The 22292-nt window shown below is 41.5% G+C and overlaps 1 protein-coding gene across 1 annotated transcript; it reads right to left on the reverse strand.

The window, feature by feature from the left end:
* Window positions 1–29: 29 nt before the first annotated feature.
* Window positions 30–22018, reverse strand: REC114 (REC114 meiotic recombination protein). The gene is made up of 6 exons (XM_075431456.1): window positions 21845–22018; window positions 21251–21340; window positions 8667–8750; window positions 4889–5101; window positions 2950–3018; window positions 30–259 (listed from the first exon to the last, which is right to left on the reverse strand). Exons 1-6 carry the CDS (start codon window positions 22016–22018, stop codon window positions 98–100), a joined length of 792 nt encoding a protein of 263 aa, XP_075287571.1. The 3' UTR covers window positions 30–97.
* Between the last annotated feature and the right edge of the window lie 274 nt (window positions 22019–22292).

The following is a 22292-nucleotide window of genomic DNA, read 5'->3' on the forward strand; positions in this document are numbered from 1 at the left end:
GCCTTTTTTTTCAGATCTTTAATGGCCCTTAAGCTTGTGCGTCCCGAGCGCTGGGTAGCCTGGAGCGTGTCTTCCAGCACTCATCAGCTGGCATTTCTCACCCTTCTGTGAGTTTTCTCAACTCCTTCTCCACGTCTTCCACGAAAGCTGGGAAGCTCTGATCCATAAGGCATAAGCGGATGAAGGGCCCCAGCTCCTCCGCTGGCCACACCGAATGCCGATACGCGAGGGGCAGCTCAAACTCCTTTTTCAGCACAGACTGCGAAAGTGAAAAAAAAAAAAAAACACCAAAGCTGCTGCTGCGCTGATGGTGGACATAGAAGGTGAGGTTACACGGTCTGTCTAACAACGCAGCTGCGCCCAGGTTTTCCTTCGGTATTTAATAAAGATGCGTCTGCCTTGTTACTGCTGCGTGAATGCTTTCTGTCAGATAGGATTCTGTACGTAAGTTTTTCTATGGTACCAAGATTTGGTTCCAGTGTAGCTTTCATGCAACTTTGCATTTCTTTGCAGTTACTTAAATCGGAAATGCCAGTTCCCTGGGTAACGAGGCTTCCTCGTGACCACCCATTCTAAGAGGACCCTGTGTGAAGCGTGCGTACTGCCCCTCGAGCTGTGTAAGGATAAGTGTGCAGTTCTGAGCTCTTAATTTAGCAAGATGTCTTTTAGAGAGTAAATGATGGGCCTTTTAAGAGTTAAAACATGCTTCTCATGCCCATTTAACACCCCACCACACACATTTTTTTCCCGGGGTGGTGAGCGTGCTGCGTGCATCATGTCGCTCGCAGCAGAGCGGAAGATGTACAGTGTGGCGCGCGGGGGGCAAGGCAGCCCCGGGTGCCTCCCAGCACCTGTCAGCGAAGCCGCTTGCCTCCAGCAGATTCGCTGGAGAAACGCACAAGCCCAGCAGACTGCCAGGTTATCGGGCAACTCCCGAGCACTTTACACGCTGCGGCAACGACGAGCTGAAGCAGCGCAACTCAAAACTCGCTGTGGCGGGCTGCCGGTGTCCCTGCTGGAGGTGAGCCACGCTAAGGAAATGGTAGCTGCACGGTCCCAAGGCCAGGGCTGCTGCTGGTTGTACACCACGTTATTTGTGAGTTAATGACTGTTTGTACCAAAATGTTTCTGTCACTTGGGCTGCAGATGAGGTACAGCCCTTGCCACCTTTTAACTTTCTTTACCCAATGGTGCTGAAGTCGTCAAAGCTGCAGCAGCAGTTACGGGGATGCTTTCTGGCTACTTTGCATGGGAGAGCAGAAACGAAGAAAATCCCTGTGATGTCATGATGAGGTAGGTACGGTGTGCAGAGGCCATCCAAGGCAAACGGCGTCACTACAGGGGCAAGGCCTAACGCTAGTCAGTCTGCATCTGGCTTTAAAAAACTTCAGCCACCAAGCCTGGCCCAGGCTGAAGCAAGACCCTCCGTCCGGGAAAGGCAGAGCTGCTGCTAACTCGTCAGGTCCCCGCTTCAACCTGAAACAGCGCAGGACAGCTGGCAGCTGGAGTGCAGCCACGTTGAACTTGGGGGGGGGGGGAAAGAACCCCAACCCCTCATATTTTTGCTACTCATAGTGTTGGGTCATATTGCGGTATTGTTCTTTTCCTGGTGGGGAAAAATATTTTTAAAGATTGAGTATCTTTTTAAAAACACCTGCAAGAGAATGCTTAAAACCAAGGCTCCTGCTAGCTTCCTGAGGTGGTGGGAATGGGGAAATTTAACTCTGGAACGTTACAGAGCACCAGTGGACAGGTGTAGATGATGGCAAATGTTGTACGGCAGGCGTCTGGGCCAGGGCCTGGGAGCTCCCAGCTCAGAGCAGAGGTGTGTCAAGGGGCGGGTAGAGGAGGAGGTAGGAAACTACTACAGCGAGGAGTCATCTTGTGCGGGGGAATGTGTTACCAGCAATTCAGGTGAGAGATGGGTTGGTGTGTGCAGCAAATACTGGTCTCGCCAGCAGAAAGCTTTGTGCAGATGCAGGTATTGCGCGTTTGTCTTGGGGACCAAAACCCAGCAGTTTTTAGAAGGCAAGTTCTTTTTGTATAATGTTGGTGTTAATTTACATTTCCTAGTGCTGCCTCTTAAAGCAGAGATTGGTCCCAAAAAATACAGGTGCTAAAGGCAAACTGCCTTGTTTGATCGCTCTTGCTTGCTGTTTTACAAAGACAGCAACAAAACCGCTGGGAATGAAGCGGCCCGGTCTGCAACACAGCCCTCTCCCCTGAGAGGAGAGTCCAGGGGATTCTGCGCTCTCAAAGCAGAGGTGTTCAAAGGGCTTTTTTGGGTTTGAGAGGACCAGTTTGTAATAAGGGACAGTTCCTACACTCCACTGATGTGGAGAAACATTTGACTTGATCATCCTATGACCATAGAAAAAGGGTAAGAAAGACCCATGGAGGCAAGTGCGCAGAAGCCGAGGTTGGAAGCAATGGGAGTTTTCTCCTCAGTCACCTGATCCTGTACAGTCCCAAATTCACGTTAAACAAGCAATAGTTAACTTCCAGCTATTTTCAAACACAGCTTTACCCTGGACTTCTCAGTGAAGCTGTCAATTGAATTATGGGATCTTTTGCAGTGGGTCAAGGATGACTGATGTTTTCAGACTTAAGTAAGAGTAACAAAGCCATTTATTTGGACGTGACCTCTGGGTATTTGTTTCTCTTGTGTGTGGTTTGTTCTCATGCAAATGGGGTAATTACAAATGGGTTAATTACAAATGGGTTAATTACACCACGAAGTACCTGGTTTTGCAGCTTGCTTCCTAGCTGCAGATCATTAGACAAGATCCCGTGGTTTTTGTTGGTGTAGATGATGGCATCCTGATGTTCAGTGAAGGCATTTACCAGAGGTTTACAGCATATGAGATAGCTTGTGCTCTCTCCATGCCCAAGAGATTCGGTTACAGGATCTAAATATTAGATTTTTTTTATTTATTTTTTTTTTTTTACCTGTGCTAGCTGTGTTACAGATCTTCTTTCTCCAAGGCTTGTGCAGCAATCTGGTAGGGGCTCATCTGGCTAGAAAATATCAAATGCAAATAAGGGCTTGTTACCAAGCAGAGTGTGGGTATGCGCAAGAAGGGAAGCAGTTCCATTTTTAGAGTTAACGGGAAGAGAGTGTGCTCGGCTACCTCATGCAGTAAAAAGGCTTCTTTTTATGGAACCTGAACGCACATCTGCTCAAGTCTCTAAAAATGAAAGACTTGAAATAATAGGCCTGTAGTTAAACTGTCATGTCTAAACTAAGATAACTTTTAAACTACTTACTGGAAGTAACTCTAAAAAATGCTGTGTCTGAATGCTCACTAGGAGCATGCTTTTTTCCTTCCCATGAGTCACATCACTCAAAAAATGGTTTAAGCTGTCCATTCTACTTTCTGGGCACAGTTTCTATCTTGCCTTCTGGAGCAAGAGCATCATTAATACCAACAGTGCAATGGTTGGTGTTCAATAGAATTCTGCCATTAAATACCTTTCATTGTTTGCTTTAGCTTATCAGGAAGTGAGCAAAGCCGAAAGTACAGGTAATGTGCTTGAGGAATAAACAATAAATCTTGAATATTAGCTGTTGAAGGTCTCCCATATGCGTTCCTGGAAATGGTGTGAGTCAAATTAGCAATATATTGGGTTTTTTCCCCCTGCACTTTCTCTACCAAATATGATTCCACTGTCCGGTAGAGTAGGATCATCTTAGATGATATCATGAAAATGATGTAGCTGAAAGCTTTGACATGCCTTTTTTAGGCCTCAGTTTTGGTCCCGATATTTTTATCACATACCCAAGAGCTATCCTGGCTAAGCTAGCTGCAGGGATGTTTTTTTAGAGCTGGTAAATGTGATCCTCTGGATACCCAAGAGAGCATATGTTTAAGAATTAGTCACCCTTAGAAACAGCATCTGCCTTTGCCTTTTGCATTTACCTTAGGTCTTGGAGAGGGGAAGCATTCTGTTCTTACCCTGAGATTGCTGTTAGACGTGTCAGGTCAAGCTCAAATTTATACAATTGCATGTTTACAATTATTAACACTGCAAAACAGGAGTAGGTAAACACAAAAAGAACACAGTTCATGGTTACTTAAATGTCTCCGATCATTTTTCTTACCCTGCATAACTTATGTGAAAGTCTGCCAGGTGGTTCCCCGCCGTCTAAGCTGAAAACCACACTGATGAAATTGTAGACATGTTTTTCTGGTAACTGGTCAGCTCTTGCCTTCTGCTCCCTATTCCTGTTTATTAACCTCGGCAGAAAGCATCTACATCTTCCACCAAACCATACCACCGCCATCCGATTGGGAACTGGTAAATAACCCTTCGCTGCAGCGTTTCCTGCCGTTTCTTTTAACGGTTAGCAACGTCCCATGTGTGCCTGAGCCCTGCATGAATTATCTTCATTTCCAGGCTCCCTAGCTAAGGAAAAGTTCAAACTCCAGAACAAAGCTTTTTTCCTCACCTATAAATCTCATTCCATACGCTTGCTAATAGTCATCCTATGATCCCATGAAATGTGTATATTAATTTTGATTATTAGTCACCTTGTGGAGGCCAAAACAAAGGCATCTGATGGCTCTGAGGTATATTACAATAAGCTTCAGGAGCTACAACCACTTTTTTGAGCATTGTTCTGTTAACTTCTTTTCAGGCGCACTAAGAAAATGGGAATATGCTGGCCAGCTTCAGCAGCTGACTTCCTGAATTACTCTAGCCCTATTCGCTAACTAGGTTTCCCTGCATGTAAACTGAATTTTAGGTATCCCAAATCGTATTTCGTATAGATGGTCTCATAGTTGCGAAAAATCTTTCTTCAGAAGTAAAATTTGTCATTTACAGATCTAACACTAATAGTCGATTAGTTTTCTGGTCTTCTGTCTGTGTGCTCTTGCTTACTTACTACGTGTAGTACTGATGCACTTTGTTCCATGTCCTTCACTTGATTTTCACCGTTAGCCAGCTGACTGAGACTGTGATAGAGCTGCTGGCTTTGTTCCTCCATTACTTGAACCGGTACGTACTCTGCAAGCTTCTGAACGCAATTGCAGCAGTGTTCCAGCATCTGTTCTTTTGAATCTCCACCGAACTGAACACGAAACATGCGGCATTCATTCTGCTCAAAAACCAAAGAGAAATTAAATTCACTCTGAATGTCCTCAAACTATTTTAATTTAATTAAACTCCTATTTGTTAAAGTTAGGAAGAAGGTGATAAATTTTTGGATCGCTGCACCAACCTAAAAACAAAGAAACAAGTTTTCCCTGATGTATCTTCATTTTGCCCAGCAGCTAAACCAGAAGACTATGATTCCCAGTTTGATAATCAGTTTAAAAAACGCAAGAAAATGGTGACTAGGGCCACTCGTCAGCTAATTAAAGGTCTATCCAGGTGAACAAAAGAGCAACTCTGCAGAGAGAGACCTGGGTGTGCTGGTGAATGAGAGGCTGACCATGAGCCAGCAGTGTGCCCTGGTTGCCAAGAAGGCCAATGGGATCCTGGGGTGCATCAAGAGGAGTGTGGCCAGCAGGTCGAGGGAGGTTCTCCTCCCCCTCTACTCAGCCCTAGTGAGGCCCCGTCTGGAGTGCTGTGTCCCATTCTGGGCTCCCCAGTTCAAGAAAGATGAGGAGCTACTGGAGAGAGTCAAGCGCAGGGCTACGAGGATGATGAGGTGACTGGAGTATCTCTGCTACGAGGAAAGGCTGAGGGAGTTGGGCTTGTTCAGCCTGGAGAAGAGAAGGCTGAGAGGGGACCTTTGAAATGCCTCTAAATATGTGCAAGGTGGGTGTCAGCAGGACGGGGCCAGACTCTTTTCAGTGGTGCCCAGCGACAGGACAAGGGGCAATGGGCACAAACTGAAGCAGAGGAAGTTCCAGCTGAAGATGAGGAAGAACTTGTTCACTCTGAGGGTGACAGAGCCCTGGAACAGGCTGCCCAGGGAGGCTGTGGAGTCTCCTTCTCTGGAGATATTCCAGACCCGCCTAGACAAGGTCCTGTGCAGCCTGCTGTAGATGACCCTGCTTCAGCAGGGGGGTTGGACTGGGTGACCCACAGAGGGCCCTTCCAACCCTGAACATTCTGTGATTCTGTGACAGAGTTTTTACACATGTAGCAGGGAAATTAAGTTCTTACTGTTGCTGCAAGTAGTATCCTATAAGGATATGCCATCTCATAGCAGTTATTTGTGACAAAAAACGAAATGACACTGAAGTAAGCAGAAGTTAACTTTGGAATGTAAACTAGAAGTTCTGGGAACTCTATGTTCTATTTAGGATTTCTGTTACTGCCTGCATCAGACCCAGCCTCACCTACCTACCTGTTCTGCCTGTGCCTGGCGAAGCATACAAAGTCAGTTTGGCACTGCAACTGAATGCTGCTGTTCCTTGAACAGATGCTAATACAGTTCCTTAGGAGTGCAAGAAACTCACATGCATTAATTTCAACAGTGAAATAACACTAAAAATAAAAAAAAATAATCTGAATGGAACTGACCTCCAGTAGAGGTTGCAGGGCTGTACCACAACAGATTTTTTTTTATTATTATTATTTGTAATTACAGAGGTCCAGCAAACTGCCCTGGAAATAGAGGGCTGAAGAGTCTGTCGTGCGTAATAAGCTTGTCCTAAGCACATTCAGCTGATGCAAGGCAGATAGACATTGAATGCTCTTGTTTAGGGAATGAATTAATAGGACTCTCAGTTTGATCTTGAAATTCAAAATCAAAAACGCAGTTAAAGTACTAGAAAAGAAGCAAATTTTCCTTGGACCAACCTAACTTCTTTGAGTTGTCATCTTTCCGAGAATCCAATGTCACCGTTTTTTTAATGACTAGACATGCTGCTAGACTGCTGCTGACACCAGTACAAAGACATCTTTCACTTCAAAGCTTTTTGTCTCAAAGATGAGCCAGCTCTTCATGACAACCTGTATGTTTACATGCATGTTATTTTAGGATGCTTGTATTGCATAAAATGATTTTTAGGGTACTGTAAGCATAAAAGCTTGTCTTGGTGCCTTTTAAAGGGAAAAAATGTCAAAATTCAAATGGTAGCAATAATTTTACCGGTGCCCAGTTACATTCCCTCTAATTAATTAGGATGTCAGCTTAACTGGGTCGGCTTCACATAACCAAGAACTGATTTGTGGGTATGTCAGACAGGTAAGTTCTCATTAAAATGACAGAAAGGTAACTTGCATCTTAATTGGAATTCCTTTTGGAGACTTTTGAAGAGCACTTGTTTTAGTTACCTCTACAGTCCCCAGACCCGTTTTCAGACTGAGCTATCTGTACTGCCCTCTGCTTTTTTACAAGGACTATTAAAATACTTAAGATTGCAGTTTATAAACAACAGTAGAGTTTAAATTAAGCGTTTTTTCCTTCATGGAAACAGAGAGTGTGCTCAAATTCAGCTGAGATGATGTCAAGTTTTAGCATAAACTGAGTACTGAGAGCTGAAGTATTAAAGCACCTTGGGGTCACTTGGATCATCAAATTTTCACCCATGCTGGGGCAGGGAGGCGAGCTCAGTGAAACCATGAGTCCTTATATTTAAACAACGCTTATTATGCCTCACATCTGCTTTTATCTTGCAATTAGCAAGGCATTCTCCCTTCTGCAAACTATACTGTTTGGTTTGTAACATTCTATAAAGAGGTATTTATGTGTCTTTCATAAAAGAAATCAGATAAAAGATTGAAATACAACTAAACAGGAATTTTTACAGTTTTCAGCTATTCTGGATATTGCTATTATCTGCAATTACAATAACCTACTCTGTACCAGAGCTCCTGCCAGGTGAGAATGCCAGAACATCTCAGAAGAGTTGAGATGTTTTTATGCCTTAAGAGTTCTGTGAACAGGGCAAAGAGTTAAAACTGGTCTCTAGCAGCTACTGAACAAGGGGCTCATCATCTCTTTCCAGAATTCCTGTTTCTAACTTGGAGATTAATTATCTTGTCAAGTAGAGATACTTAAACTACGAGGCAGCTGTTTCTGCTGAAACAACAAAGCCTAGGAACTACCAGGGCAGAAGGGAGAGCTATTTTCATTTTGAAACAGGCTTTGTTTCTGAAAAACCTGGCGACTGCTCAGTGCAGGTGAATAAGAAACTTGTCAGAGTTCATCTAAGAATCAAGAAAACTGAGGTTTATACATAAGCTGGTAACATGCAAGCGCCATTTAATTATTCAAAGGCTAACCAACCACTTTTCATGAGATCTGAGGGGAAGACCAGAAACCTAGGTCCCTCTCATTGCCTTGAATATCAAATACCTGAATCGCCAGCCTGCCACTACAGAGGCCACAAAATGGCTAAATAATTGTTTGTTTAGCTACTGTGTTTGCCAAAGTGAAGTATGACTCACAGGTGGCATGCTTTGGTACGTGTAAGCGAATCGCTTCATCATTTTAGTTGTTAGCCATGGCAGATAGATTCTAAAATAAATAACAGTCTAGCTAACTGTCAGAAAGCAGTCTAAAACACCTGAATATTAGCAGTTACAAAAAACATTAAGATTCAATCCTTTCTTGTTTAATATCTAGAGTAAAAAAAAAAAAAGTCTTTTAACTTATATAGCCAATTTACAATATCTCAGAACTTCTGGTTTAATTTATCCAATGTTAGGAAATCTTATACAGAACTGTGTTAGCTATTAAAAGTATTAAAACCAGCTCAACTTACCTCTGACTGTGCACAAAGAAGCAGGCAGTCCGCTCTTCTTACTATCTTTAACCACTTGTGGGAATCAATTAATGAAAAGACTTCCTGAAATAAAGCAGAACACAAACGACTTGCACAGCAAATATGCAACACTCAGAAGTAAACGCTTAAGTTATGTAGTGTAATCTCTAATGAAGATTAGTCATCTGTCATACGTGCAACTTCTGTATCTGTCAAACAACTGCCAGCATGTAATTTTTACCACATTAGGAATTAAAACCTGGTAGCTCCAGTAACAATGCTATGTCAAGGTACATTCTCATTTCCGTATGTATTTTACATTTATATTTGTGCATGTTATGAAAGTCTCCATGAAATGCATAATAAAACAGCTGCAACAGAGAGCTTTACAATCTTCCGCATCCCATGAAGTTGCCCGAGAGGGCAGCAGAGGACAGGCAAACCTGAAGAATGGGACAGTTGGTTTCTCTAAGGCCCGCAGAGGCATTTTCTCCAGATGGGAGTTCAGGTAAAAAAGAAGCAGCTTTGATAACTTGATAAAGATATTTTTACACTCCAGTTGCATTAACTGTCAGTCTCTTCAAACAAGATGGATTTCTCAGCATTCTGTAAAAATACCCTCAGGAAGCTGAAAGCATCATGTAAGAAGTGCGAGGTGATGGACTGTGTCTCCCAAGGTACTCTGCAGGCTGCCTCATAGTCATTAGTTAACAAAGTTTAGAGGGAAAAAAACCCAACAAACAAACTTCAGGACAGAGAGGAAATTACCTACCCGTTTTATCTCAACTGATAATGCTTTCAATGACCATGAATTTTCACACAGGTTGTTTTTCATAGGTGTCCTAAGGGTCAAGAACCACAAGTTGTGTCCATCCTGGACTGGCAGCAGTGTGTTTTTGCCAGTTACTATCCATCTTACACAGGTCCGGGCTGGGAAACCATCTCCCATTCTATTTTGGTACAAGAAGTCATCTCAGTAAGACACCGCTCTTTAGTGTGTTGGCACTGGCTTTATAGTCTCATGCAGTAATTGCACGTAGATTTTTCGCTGAACTTTCACAAGAGGAATGGCTAGCAAGCACTGAAGAGTTGAACCAAAGCTACACTGGATCACAGACACGCAGCTGACAGCTGCTATGACAGGCTCCAGAATGTAAAATGGCATGTAGGTATCATACCCAAAAGATCTGGGGTGAAAGGGAGAGAAGAATTTCCCTCTGCGCTGTAAAACCAGGAGCTGACAGCAGGTAAGACAGGCCAGCCACTTGCAGCATGTCTGCACTGAGCACTCTGAAAATGTCTCAAGGTAATACTTGCTAAGGTGTGAAAGGCCTCAAGGTCAAAATAGGAAGACCTCACTTTGTCACTGATTGGAAGTACCAAGCTATCCTCTGCTCTTACAGGAGTCAGTAAAGGAATCTGGATCCCAAGAGGGACAAACTGCAAATGACAGACCTCACAACAGAAAAGAGCATCTTTTTTGGTTAAGTGCGTGTTCTCCAGTCATACTTCCTGATGTAATCAGACTGCTGAAGCAGTGGAAAAAAAAAATAATTTTTTTTTTAAACTGTCCCTTCCAGAAAGGCTATGTTCTTGATGTTTATACAAATAATCTGAGAGTAAATGTTCTTACTGTTTGGAATGCAGTAGACCAAGTCCATTTATTTTTGTGAAACAAACACAAACTAAGATAAGATGAATTCTGTACCAGCACAACGACTTAAATTCCCTCATTTAAAGCCATAAATGCTGAACATCTTTTAACTCCTGTTTTGGGGAATATCCATACCTTCTCAAAACCCGCTGGCCAGTTCACAACTGCTCACTCTGGACAAGCAGCCAGGCTGACTCCTGGGCAGCTGACCAGCCTAGGAAATCGTGTTGGAGCACAGGTGCTGCCCATGCTTATGTGCTGAGGGCTTCTTGCCTCGGGACTTCTCCACTGCCACCTGGGCTTCCTGCAGTTCCACTACCAAGCCCCAAGACACTGTTAGTGAAGCAATTCTAATATCGCACTCCTTCACTAGGCCACTTCAACTTGCAGCTGCTTGTGCTTACTCTATTCATTTCAAATAGTTACTGGTTTTGATACATACCAACTGTGTTTACTTAAAAATAGCTGTTCCCATATTAAGGCTATTTGTATAGTGTTTCTCCTTTCACTGTAAGAGGTAGGTAGAACAAGTGTTGTCTCCTTAAAATAATTGTTTTCAAACTAATCATAAAAGGTAGCCAATGTTTAACTTTCCTACAAACTATTTTATTAATGTTTCCCTGGTTGTCATCCTTTTATAAGTCCTGTTTCTGAGGTAAAGAATGCTCGAAAAAAACAGCATTTGAAATTTTTGTTTATGTACTCCTAATTATTCAACTCAAAACCCAAAATTTAATTAACTGAAATTTAATTTACTTCAAGTTTAATTAGCTGAAGAACAGAGCAGAAAGCGTTTCCTTTCCTCTTGCACCTCTGGTTCATTGTATATTGCCAAGCAGAAACAAATAACTAAGAATAGCTAAACCAAATAGAAAAACTCAGTGCAGTACTGGAGCAATACAACAGAACTGACTTGGCACAAGCAAGCTCCTCGAAAAAGGAGAAGGGAATGTTTCAGGCAAGCTCAGGTCTGCAGAACTACTCTGACTGAACTCCATCGTTAACCTGTTTACATCAGCAATTGTCATTACAGTCAGGATCCTCTAGATTTTCCTCAGTTCTAAGCAGCAAATAAGCCCACTTTTGCACCATGTTAAGGCCTGTTCTGTTCGTCGTGGCTTTTCCATGTTACCTCAGTCAGCATAGACTGTATCTGAGGCTGCCTGAATTAAGACAAAGTAAGATTCTTCATAACAATGGTAATTCTTTCATCGACAATGAAATAGTTATGAATCTGCATATTAAGTTAGGTAAATGAATTCAGAGCAACAAGAAGGAAGACCACAATAAATCTGTCCCTTGTTCCATCACTCAAAGTCGAGAGGAACTTTGCCAACATCCAGGAGCCAGGCATGGGGTGCATCCTGGAAACCACATGGCAATATATTGAGATTATAGTCCATTTGTGCCTTTCTAGATATAATGAATTGACTCTAAATCTGCTCTGGACATATGCACTGCCAAAGAAAAAAGTAGTAGTCCCTCCAGATTGTATTTCTGTCAGCGTGGTGGCAGCAGCAGAGTACAAAGCAGCTGTGGTCACTGTTCTACTTGAGCAGGCGAGGACCATAGCTGCTTTATGTTCAGAGCTGGGCACTGCTGGGCGGTACTGGGCATGAGCAGAGGCAGATGGCAGTGTCAGATTAACCAGGAATATAGACAAAAAGGCAACCTAGAACTGCGCAGGAATGTAAGACTTCAGAGGTTTACAATTTAAAGATATACATGGCAGCGCTTTTCTAAGTTAGATCATTAACATTCAATCCTCGTGTCACTCTCCAGGGCCATGTTGGAAGAACGCTGTATTAAAGGAAAACAGTTTCACACATCTCTGACAAAAACCTAAGTCTCTCAGAGGGAGAACCCTCAGAAGAATTAAGCTGAAGCAGAAAACAAAGCAGGACATTTCCCAAATATTTTGGTAGCAGGCAGGATGTGACCACACCTTACACGAGGCAGAGAAGCCAATAAGGCTGATCTACCCTTACACCCACCTAGTCTGTCATTAATTGGGAAATAGTTTTGTTCTGATTTTACATTTCAGCATTCAGAAAGCTGCTGGATAATGAGGCCTGTGATCTATGTTGGAAGGTATTGCATGTTATTTATGAATATTTTTATTATTGTTTCATCTAGAAACACTATGGTGCTAAGCAACATATGAACAGAGGAACAGATTATCCATTTTATGTTAGATTGCAAGGCCTTGAGGCAACCCTATCTTAACTAAAAATTAATATACATTCAAGAACTGTTATTTGTGTAAATAGCCAGCTATGCTGGCTTACATCATTTAGTTTGTATTTACTCATTCATGAGACATGTTTTCAAACGAAACTGAACTGTGTGTAAGCAGTAGCTTAGGAAGAAAAACTTTCTTTTTGCCACAAACATTATATACTCTGCCTTTAAATTACAACCAATATTAGAAAAGACAAACAAAAACCCAGCACGCCACACACAAACACACACATTCCCCAGTTTTGGCTGCCACTTACAACAGGCTCATGAAATGTAAATACAGCAGTTTGTTCTCAGACTTCATGGTTCAGACTGAATGTATGCATTGTGTAACGTAACGGATTAAGGAGTCACCTGGGTATCCCACAGGCTGGGAATGTGCATTTGCAAGAAATGATGAGTTCAGCGTGAGATCAAAGGAATTTTATTTTATTAATTAATATCCCAGTGCATAGCTGCCACAGTGGTCCTGTCTGATTGAAGCAAGATGGCGGAAGATAAAAGCTAAAGGCCTCGGACAACATCCCGCTTGCACCATTCTGATTCAGGCTAGGCAGCACCACAGCACACAATTCCCCAGAAACCAGAGCAATCTCCTGCTTGCAAAGGCCATGCTCAGTTTCCAGGGAGGCACCTGTGAAAGCTCCATAATGCCCTAATTTCCCAAGGTAAGCTACCAAGACACAACTGTGGAGCAAAACTAGCAGAGTACCCCTCATGATGCCTTTGCGAGGCAAAAGAAGAGATTTGGGAAAGCGCTTTTCTGGGGTAGGGTACGCTCTGCTGCTCTGAGCACCCTACCTGCAAGCTCATGCAACGCTGCACAAAAGCCGCAAGGATGGCTTCAACAACTTGCCATCTTCCCCACACAGAGAGGCATTGCCCAGTTCTGTGTCATCCTATTCAGAACTCCACTCTGGGGGTCTGCGCACCACGCTGAGGATGTAAGGTACTGTGAGAAATTTTTTCAGAAATAATATTCGCTATCTAGATTTTAAGTGTGATTTGTTAAGTTGCAAATATCAACATTTTTTGATCTCTAAACTAGGTACTACTATTATCTAACATTTGTACTGAGTATCACTTTGCTTATTCTTAGAAGCGACTAATTTGGCAACAAAGGAATGGTAGTATTATTTCCAGGTATGTACACAACGTGGTTAATGCATCTGGTAACAGTCTGCAGCAGAATAGAAATACTGTAGTTGAGAAGACTGGTATTAACCATTATCTCAAGAGACAGTAAAAATAAGGATGTGAGAGCAGACAGTCTCAAAAAGTCTGTAAATTATGCTCAAGCATAATAGGGAACACTAAAGAACAGGCAAAACTGAGATGCTCTCAGAAAACTTCAGGAAAATTGGAAAACATGTTTACAACTGTTTCAATGGTGACTTCTTTGATAGGGATGTACTTATTAATACATTATTATAATAAGAGAAACTGTGCATACTTAAAACTTCACATATAGATTATAAATCAAGTGCTTGCAATGTATCTGAAAAATACTGATTTTTAACGCATTGCACATATAACATTGTTGGGAAGATGAGAGCACAGCAGAAACCGTGTGCTGTATGTAACTCAGATCTTAGTGTAAGCATTAGCTGTCTCAAACAGATCTGCAGGATATAGAATAGGAAGCAGAAAGAGGTGAAAGGTAAAAAAAACAACAACCACCCAAGGCAGACAGCCAGCAAGCTAACTGGAATAAGGAATTAAAGGATGTTAAGCTCTGCATTATCTTTTTGCATGCAACTTTTTTTTAACCCCAACCTCCTAGAAGCTGGATCTTAATTCTTGCTGTTAAGCTTGTTTGATTGTGGAAAAGAACACATCAGGGTTGAACTCATTAAACAGAGTGCTCTGTCTACAGAGGCAGGAAAGCTAAATGAAGTACCAAATGCAGGGGACAGGCAGCCACCCTTGAGACAACCATGCCCAGGGAACTCAGCAATCGACGAATGTTCTTTTGCCGAAGTGCAAAGTGTTGGGTGCAGGAGCACGTGCTGCTGGGTGTCAGCTTTCTAGAAAAGAGTTCCCGCAGATGGGTACAAGCTACCGCTCCTCAAAGGCGTGAATAGCAAAGCTAAGGCCCTCACTCAGGACAAACCTTGGTATTTCACAGTGAGAACCTGATTTTTTTTTTTTTTCTCCTAAACTACACTTTAGAGCAATGACATTTGACCAGGGACCTGGAAAGGTGAACTGGATGCTCATGGGTTTAGCTGGCTAAAGTCTTCTTGATTATTAATAAGTTAAGCAATTTCTTCTTTCATTCCAGATACAAAATATATACTTCCCTAGATCAATACCATATGTCAAAATCTAAGTTTAGTATAAATACATTTCATTAATAGACATCTTAAAAATTGTTCTAATAGTTGGGTTTAGAAGAATTGAGGCAAGAGAAAAGTAAAGATCAGAAGTCCTTAAAAGTCTTTGCTGCTGCCAATCACCAATACATAATCATTATACAACAGGAATATATCATTACATCAAACATAAATGGAGAAGCTAACGCAGAAAGGTATTCAGCTTGTCCAAAACAATCATGTCAACAACACGTATTTAAATAAAAAAACTAAAATTGACATTTTGGAACTATGATTGTTGTACTGATTAAGTCAATAAAACTAAGATTCCTTCTGCTCTTTCAAAGAACAATCATAGGACCTTTGATAAATAAGCAGCCTTCCTCTAGCTTTGCAATGTACTACCACTAAACAGCATTAGCAACCTGCTCAGTTCTCTAGGTTTCTGTCAAACGTCCTCATTTATTGCACAGGGACCTTCGTCTACCCAAGGCACTCTTGTGAATATCTCAAAAATTTCGTTCATAAGTTTCAGGCACTGCAAAGAGAGCATCAAGAGCATCAGAACGTCTGCTGAATGCTTGCCTAATTAATGAGTTAGAAGCTACTGTATCCTAAGCTCTGTTAGCTTATTAGAAGTCATGAGGGGACCAGGAGGACACTAAGGGCATTTAATCTACACTTTGAAAGATCAGGTCACAAATCAATTACTCTGGATTAATTTTATCCTATTAAATAAGTCCTCTTCACAATTTCAAATTGTTTAATTTGTAGGATGTTAAGAATTCTAGCACTGGAATTAATTGCACTGAACAAAACACCAAAATATAATTTTCATGATATGCTGATTTGAAGGAGGGAAAGGAAATAAGATTTGTGGTAAACAGAACATGATGTATCTTGAGAGTATGGCCAGAAATTGACAGTGATGCTGTTGAGATATTCCTGTAAAAATTCCATTATCTACAGTATGTAAGAATGAGATTTTTCTACCATAAAATACGCAGTCTGTTAGGCAACATTGCAGCAAAAACAGGCTCTAAAAATATGTTATGTAATTTAATTCCACATGAAGAAGTTTGTTTAAAACAAAACAAAACAAAAACCAAAACACCCTTTCATTTGCATTACACATTAGGGATTTTTATGTTCCACGCTCTGAAGTTCCATTTACCCTCCTCTTTATTCCGTTTGGCTGATTGTATTTTAGAAGGAAAGCAGCTGTTTCCTTGTTAAGATAGTTTCAAGTATGTCTTTGATAGTATCATTCAAGAATGTTTAAAGTGATCTTGAATGCATACCCATTCCGCAAATGTTTACCCATTAAAACAAGTAATTTGTTTTCTTTGAGCAACGGATGGAAACAGTGGGCATGTCCACAATTATTTGTTATAGCAGTATGGAAGTACTTTAATAACCAGTTCTGGGGCATTCACAGATACTGTAATCAATCGTTTCAAATGGAGGGCACCTCAGATTTACTAATCTGCCTGGTTTAAAAGCGCTGAGACTCTGTGCATACATTGTAGCATTCTTTTTGGCAAGAAAATAGTATTTCCGCTTCTGTTAGTGAAAAGACTGCTAGAAGGGACTTCATTAAATATTCCACTATTTTATTGCTCATGAAAATAATTCTGTAGTTTTCTGTATGTATTAAAAAACCAGTTATTAGGATATGTGAATGTTTTATTACTATCTTATAAATGTTGCTCTTAAAAAACAGATCACAGAAGAGTCATAGTCTCACTTGGCTCTAAATAACTACAATTCTTCAACCCTAATAAAATAAAAAGGACTAAGAGAATACATAAGTACATCTATTATACAGAAAATATTTTGATATCAAGTCAGGAACACTTGAATGTTCTTCGTAGAATTGATCGTTAATCCAACGATCAATGAAATAAAGATTTCCATTTCTACACAACCTCAGTTTTGTGCAAATGGAGTTGTAGTGAAAGTTGTATGTAGATAAAAGGTAGACACTGAAGAGGAGGATTCACTAAGTAAATAATTTACAAAAAAGTTATCTCTTCTTGTTTCCACACTCAGAGGACAGTATGTTACAGAAAATAGTTTGTGTGTTTTATTATTTATTTCATAAGTCATCACTTGACATGAAAAAAGTTTGATGAAAGAATCACTAAGCAAAGGAACGAAATATGCCTTCATCCAAAAAAGGGTCTTTGTTGGACCCATGCTCACTAAGAGAGCAAACATTGCGAGTTGTCACTAGCATGTTGGCTAACCGAGATGAGTTTAGCAGAAAACTATCAAGCTTATCAGCACTGAGTTCAGGCAAGCAGTAGTTCAGTTAACACCACTGTTTACTGCAGAAGAATGAACAAAGAGAAGTTCTATGTCAAATACAAAACAGTCTGGGAGTTCACACTTTTCAGTATGCGACTCATTTTTTTGCTGAACTTTTAAAAAAGCATTCATCCACCATATTATCAGCATAACTCAGAACTTGCTGGCAGCTAAAAAGGTTCATTTTGGCTTTTGCAAAATATACACACCACTGAATAACAGATGCACTCTGACTTTTTATCTTCCTAAAGAAAACAGAAGGTACAAACCAAGACAATTTGCATCTATTAATGCCCTGAATTTACTACATTCCTTGCCAATTTTAAGCCAGAAGAAATAAGAATATATCACACTATAGTATTATCCATTATAAAAGCATCCAATTAATAAGTTTTCTTTGTTATAGATGTTGGATGGAAACTTATTTTTTAAAAAAACTCGTATTTAGGATTGTTCATATTAAAATTCTTGAGGTGGGGCGAGGATTCCTGCTCTACTATCGCTGCTGCAGAAAAAAAAATAGTTAACATTAACCACTGAGTGAATTCTTCAATTTAGTTAGCAGTTCAGTTCGTTCTTGGATTACTGCTAGAGGGGAGAGAAATGCCTTTATTATTCATCTATGGAAATTTTACAAAAATTCAATAGAGTTATTCAAGTTGAGAAAGGAATGGTGTTCCTATGACACAGATCTGTGTTCCTATGCAGAGGTACAAGGTACAAAGCTATGATAATTGTTATCCTGTTCCCTCAAAACCAGGAGCCTGTAGTACATCAAAAGGTCTGAAAATAGGGATTAGAAGACAGATCAAAAGACTAGACAAGAACAACTTAAGGGATGCAGTTACTACATAGCAAGAAACACTTCTTCAAGTACATCAGAGGGAACTTCAGTGCAAGTGAGTAAGGCAGCACCTACATGTTGGACAACACCTTGGCAATAAAAAGGAAATATTCAGTAGCCCAGGCCAGCAAGTAGAAATGAGCACACGCAGTAGAAATACAAACTGAATCACTCCAACAAATGCAGCATTCTATCAAACTTGGTGCATTCCCTCTGGAGCAGAAACTTGTGCGTTATCCTCTGTGACAAAATGTCCATTATAATGGACCCCCAGTGAGAGGATTTGGTCTGTGACAGATTCCAAAGAACTATACGTACTTAGTCGTGCAAAGCCTGTTTAAATATTGTGACAGGTTTCTGACAACTCCTGGGAGCTGGAGACTAGAGGGAGATAGAACCAGCGAGATGAACCATTTCTACCCTCTGATTATTTCTACATCAATAACACAGACTGCACAGTACTGCAACTTTTTTGTTATATGGCATCTCAATAAGGAGTTTTCAAAATTTCACCAGTGGCCTGTGAAGTTCTGGCTAGCTTTGAGTCTAATGCACAGCCAGCTGCTCCCGCTGTCCAGATCCTGTTGTCAGCAGGCCTTAGAAGACCTGTCCAAAGACCATGGAGTAAACTGTCCTTGGACTACGATACTGAGTTTCTAGTGTCCCTGCCTGCTACTTGAAGAAAACCACTTGCAGATCCCGTAATGGTCATACTTACTTTGATATCAATGCTGGTATCAGCTACTGACAAACGGCATCACTGCCTGTGCGGCCTTTTGCAGCACAATGCCTCCACATCACCTTTCTGTCTGATGATACTGGCTGCTTTACTAAAGAGATTCCACAGAACGTTCTTCGAAGACTGAAAAGATACCTGTAGATTGTGATTGTCCCAGGAAGAAGAATTTTATCACTGTGTATCAGTCTTGCACAATGATGAGAAAAGGGATGCACAGCTGGGAGGGCATATGCCTAAGGAACACGCCAAGCAGGAAAGCTAAGCCAGATGTGCTGGACCAAATCCCCTGTAAACAGGAAACGTAACACTGTTCTGAAGACACCCACCCCTGTTCAGAACTAGCGGATTGGGTATTTGCTAGGTTTTTCAGCAAGTCAAGTATGTTTAAGAGGAACGGTGGAAGGACTGAAAGTGCTCCAGTCTCTGACAAATATAAATAGGCACAGGCCATGTTGTACTAATGCATTTCACACCAGGTTAGTTCTGTATGCACAGAGCACACCAGCAGCATGATCCCAATTACGTGCACTGGAAGAAGGGCACCCAAAGGAATTGCCAATCAGGTTTTAAAATGCATATAACACCAGTTTTGTATACCTTTTCTCTAAAACTTAATAAAGCGTTGTTGGTGTTGCCTTAAGGTTGGTATAGAAGCATTGCCAACATAAATGTGTTTTTTTAAAAAAAAAAACCACACAACTTTTTTTTTTTGCTTTTAAACTCTCAGAATCAGCATATCAGTCACATTTACCAAGCATGTCTGTTCCACCTCTATTCTGCACTATTCTTTGGCTGTGATCATTCCTGCAACATCTTAGTGTCTCTTAGAAGCTGAAACAGACCTTGGAGATCTCAGAAATTCCTCATCTGGCATTTCAAGCAAGGCAGCTGTCTGACAGCTTCACTAGCCACTAAACCCAAGAGCTGCAAGAAAGTGCTTTTCTCAGCCAAGTCTTTATAAAGCTTTTCTTATACTTCCCGTGCTCATCCCTGACAACAGCACGCTTCTATCTGCCCATTGTTACTTGCCAGATTCAGTCTTTGCCAGATGCAGTCTTTGAAGGACTACAGATTTTGACTGTGCCTTTTTTGCTCTTTAGTTAAGTTATTAAAACTTACTTTCAGTTAGCCTTTATATCGTTGTTTCAAGGACATTCTATAAAGTAGTACGAGTCTACTAGTTACTAAACACTTACAGCCATCTCATTGGGATGCTGAGAACAGGACCAGCCCCAGGAGAGGTGCATTCTGCACTGATTTATTCCAAGCAGAATTTGGCAAGAGATGACAGCAAGTCTCATTTCAGTTGCATTTCTTTTACCTATCTGGACTTTCAATTACTTCGTTCCTTTTCTTATTCAGCGCAACTGCTGAAATACTTTCCATGTACCATTTTTACCTTGTCCAAGAACATTCAACCTGTCCCCACAAAATATGTGAGCCAAATTCTACCTCTTGTATGAGGGATATGCAGACTGACAGCTGACAGCTCTCTGTCAGCTCATTCAGTATCTGTTCAATACTCTTAACACACTCACAGGCCAATAAAATTCAAGAGTATCCTTGGCTCTCCCTCTATACTTACAAGATATTTCTGTAAGTTTAAGACGTTAAGAGGCATAGGAAAAACTAATTTATAAGCTTATACATATTTAAAGCTACAATGTACTCTCATATATTCTGTCTTTAAAAAAAAAAAGTCTTTGTTATCTTAATACTGCAGTATCTTCCAGTGGCTTGTAATAGCTTTCTAATATATTTATCAGCCAATTCATACTGTTGTCATCACTGAGTATTGGCAATAGGCACTGAACACACTTCACTCCACTTTCCAGCACAGGCCTTCTCCATCATGAGCATCAAACCAACTCCTTCTAGGTGGAGTGTTTCTGTTAACCTCTTCAGTGTCATTGTGAAATCTTTCCAGTTTAGTAGCTGGTCATGCTTAAGTACAGGCCACAGGAAAATCAGTTGCAACAACTCTGAAGTTGTTTTCTTTTCTCCATGACTATAACATGTATGTTAGATCACATTACCCAACACAGGAAAAAAAAACCCCTTTGATAAACCAAATTATCAAAACCAAAATACTAAGGTCATTGGCAAGAAACTAGCTGGATCATACAGAAAATCTTATAGGGGCTAATATTTATATTTTTATTTATTTCTTAATAGCGTATTTTCTCTGTTTTCTTATGCAGAAGAATCCTGAAAAAAAAAAAGCCCAAACATGTATCTTTCAACATCAGCAGCATACAGTATTACATCTTAATATAACTTTTTAGAGCCACAGAATAAACACTATTCCTCAGTATGAAATACAGCATTTAGTATTATTCTGATAAACACAGAAAGAAAGCAGCACATGAGAATTACCATGAGCAAAATCACATTGGCAGCTTTCTTTCAGTGGGAAAGAAATGAAGTTCATACTGATGCTGACATGAATGGAGAAATGTTCTTCATACATGAGAAACTTACCAGTACTGTTCGCCCTTGGGAAATAAAGAAATGGCCAGATACAACAATGGTAAGGATAAGATGGCCTGATTCTTCATTTGATTCAAAAACCTTTAAAAAGATAAGACAAAATAAAAATCTAGCCCTGTAACCTCAGAATCTACATTTTCCATTTCTAGTGAAAAAGAAGAGGTTTCAAAGGTCAGTGCTAGAAGTCAGGTGTATAATTTACCTCTCAGTAGTTCAGTTTGCCCTCCACTCCCACACACAGAAAGCACACTTAGAATTATTCACTAATTATAACCCCATACACAGATTTAACTACTTTAAACTACCATCTGGACTCTTCCAACTTGAGCTGTGGTTTATAATAGCCCAGGTCACTGCTGAAGGAAGGAATAAAAAAGAGCAGACCGCTAACTGTCATATCGCTGATGTGTTTATGCTAATAATGCACGAAGCAAAAATCCTGATTCCTGCATTAGCTCTGGGCTTGCAAGAAGACACCTGCTCAGGCCTCACTTATTACTGCTTGCTACACAGCGGCCTCCTAGACCCCCCCGGAGCCAGTCACAGCACACCCAAGCAGCCAGCCCTCCCCGCGCCGCCCGTCACCTTCCACGAGGAGGTGTTTTGCCCTTCACCGTCGTCGTCCGTCGGGGGTAGGAAGCGGCCGTAGCGCTTCAAGCGCCAAGTTGCGGCGCTGCCGAGGAGGGAGGTGTCGCCGGCCCCGCCCAGCGCCGAGGCCCGGCCCAGCTCGGAGCCGCGACCTTCGCCCGCCACCGCCATCCCCGCGCTGAGGGACGGCGCCGCCGGCTGGCAAACGGGGATTGAGCGGGAAGCAGGAGCCAATAGGGGGGAAGAGGGAGCGCGTGGGGGGAAATTGCTCGCCAATCAGCGGGTGGCAGAGAAGCGAGAGCCAATGAGGTAGCGCGCTCAGGCGCGAGCTGGCGTTTTTCTAGCGGCGGACCGCAGGAGCGGCGGTGCTCGGCGCCACCTTGCTTCGGGGCACGCGCAGTCGCTATTTTGTGTGGTGCGAGGGAGGGCGGTGAGGGCTGCGCAG

This window comes from Opisthocomus hoazin, chromosome 10 (assembly GCF_030867145.1).
Source record: "Opisthocomus hoazin isolate bOpiHoa1 chromosome 10, bOpiHoa1.hap1, whole genome shotgun sequence".
Classification (NCBI taxonomy): Eukaryota; Metazoa; Chordata; class Aves; order Opisthocomiformes; family Opisthocomidae; genus Opisthocomus; species Opisthocomus hoazin.

Bases quoted from the DNA above. Each gene is read 5' to 3' on its own strand.
- REC114 (XM_075431456.1), bottom strand. From the start codon at position 22,018: ATGGCGGTGGCGGGCGAAGGTCGCGGCTCCGAGCTGGGCCGGGCCTCG. The intron at 21,341-21,844 runs GTGACGGGCGGC...ATCTTTTTAAAG, and splicing joins AAAACACCTCCTCGTGGAAG to GTTTTTGAATCAAATGAAGA. The intron at 5,102-8,666 runs GTAAGTTGAGCT...GTTTTTGAGCAG, and splicing joins TTCTTTGTGCACAGTCAGAG to AATGAATGCCGCATGTTTCG.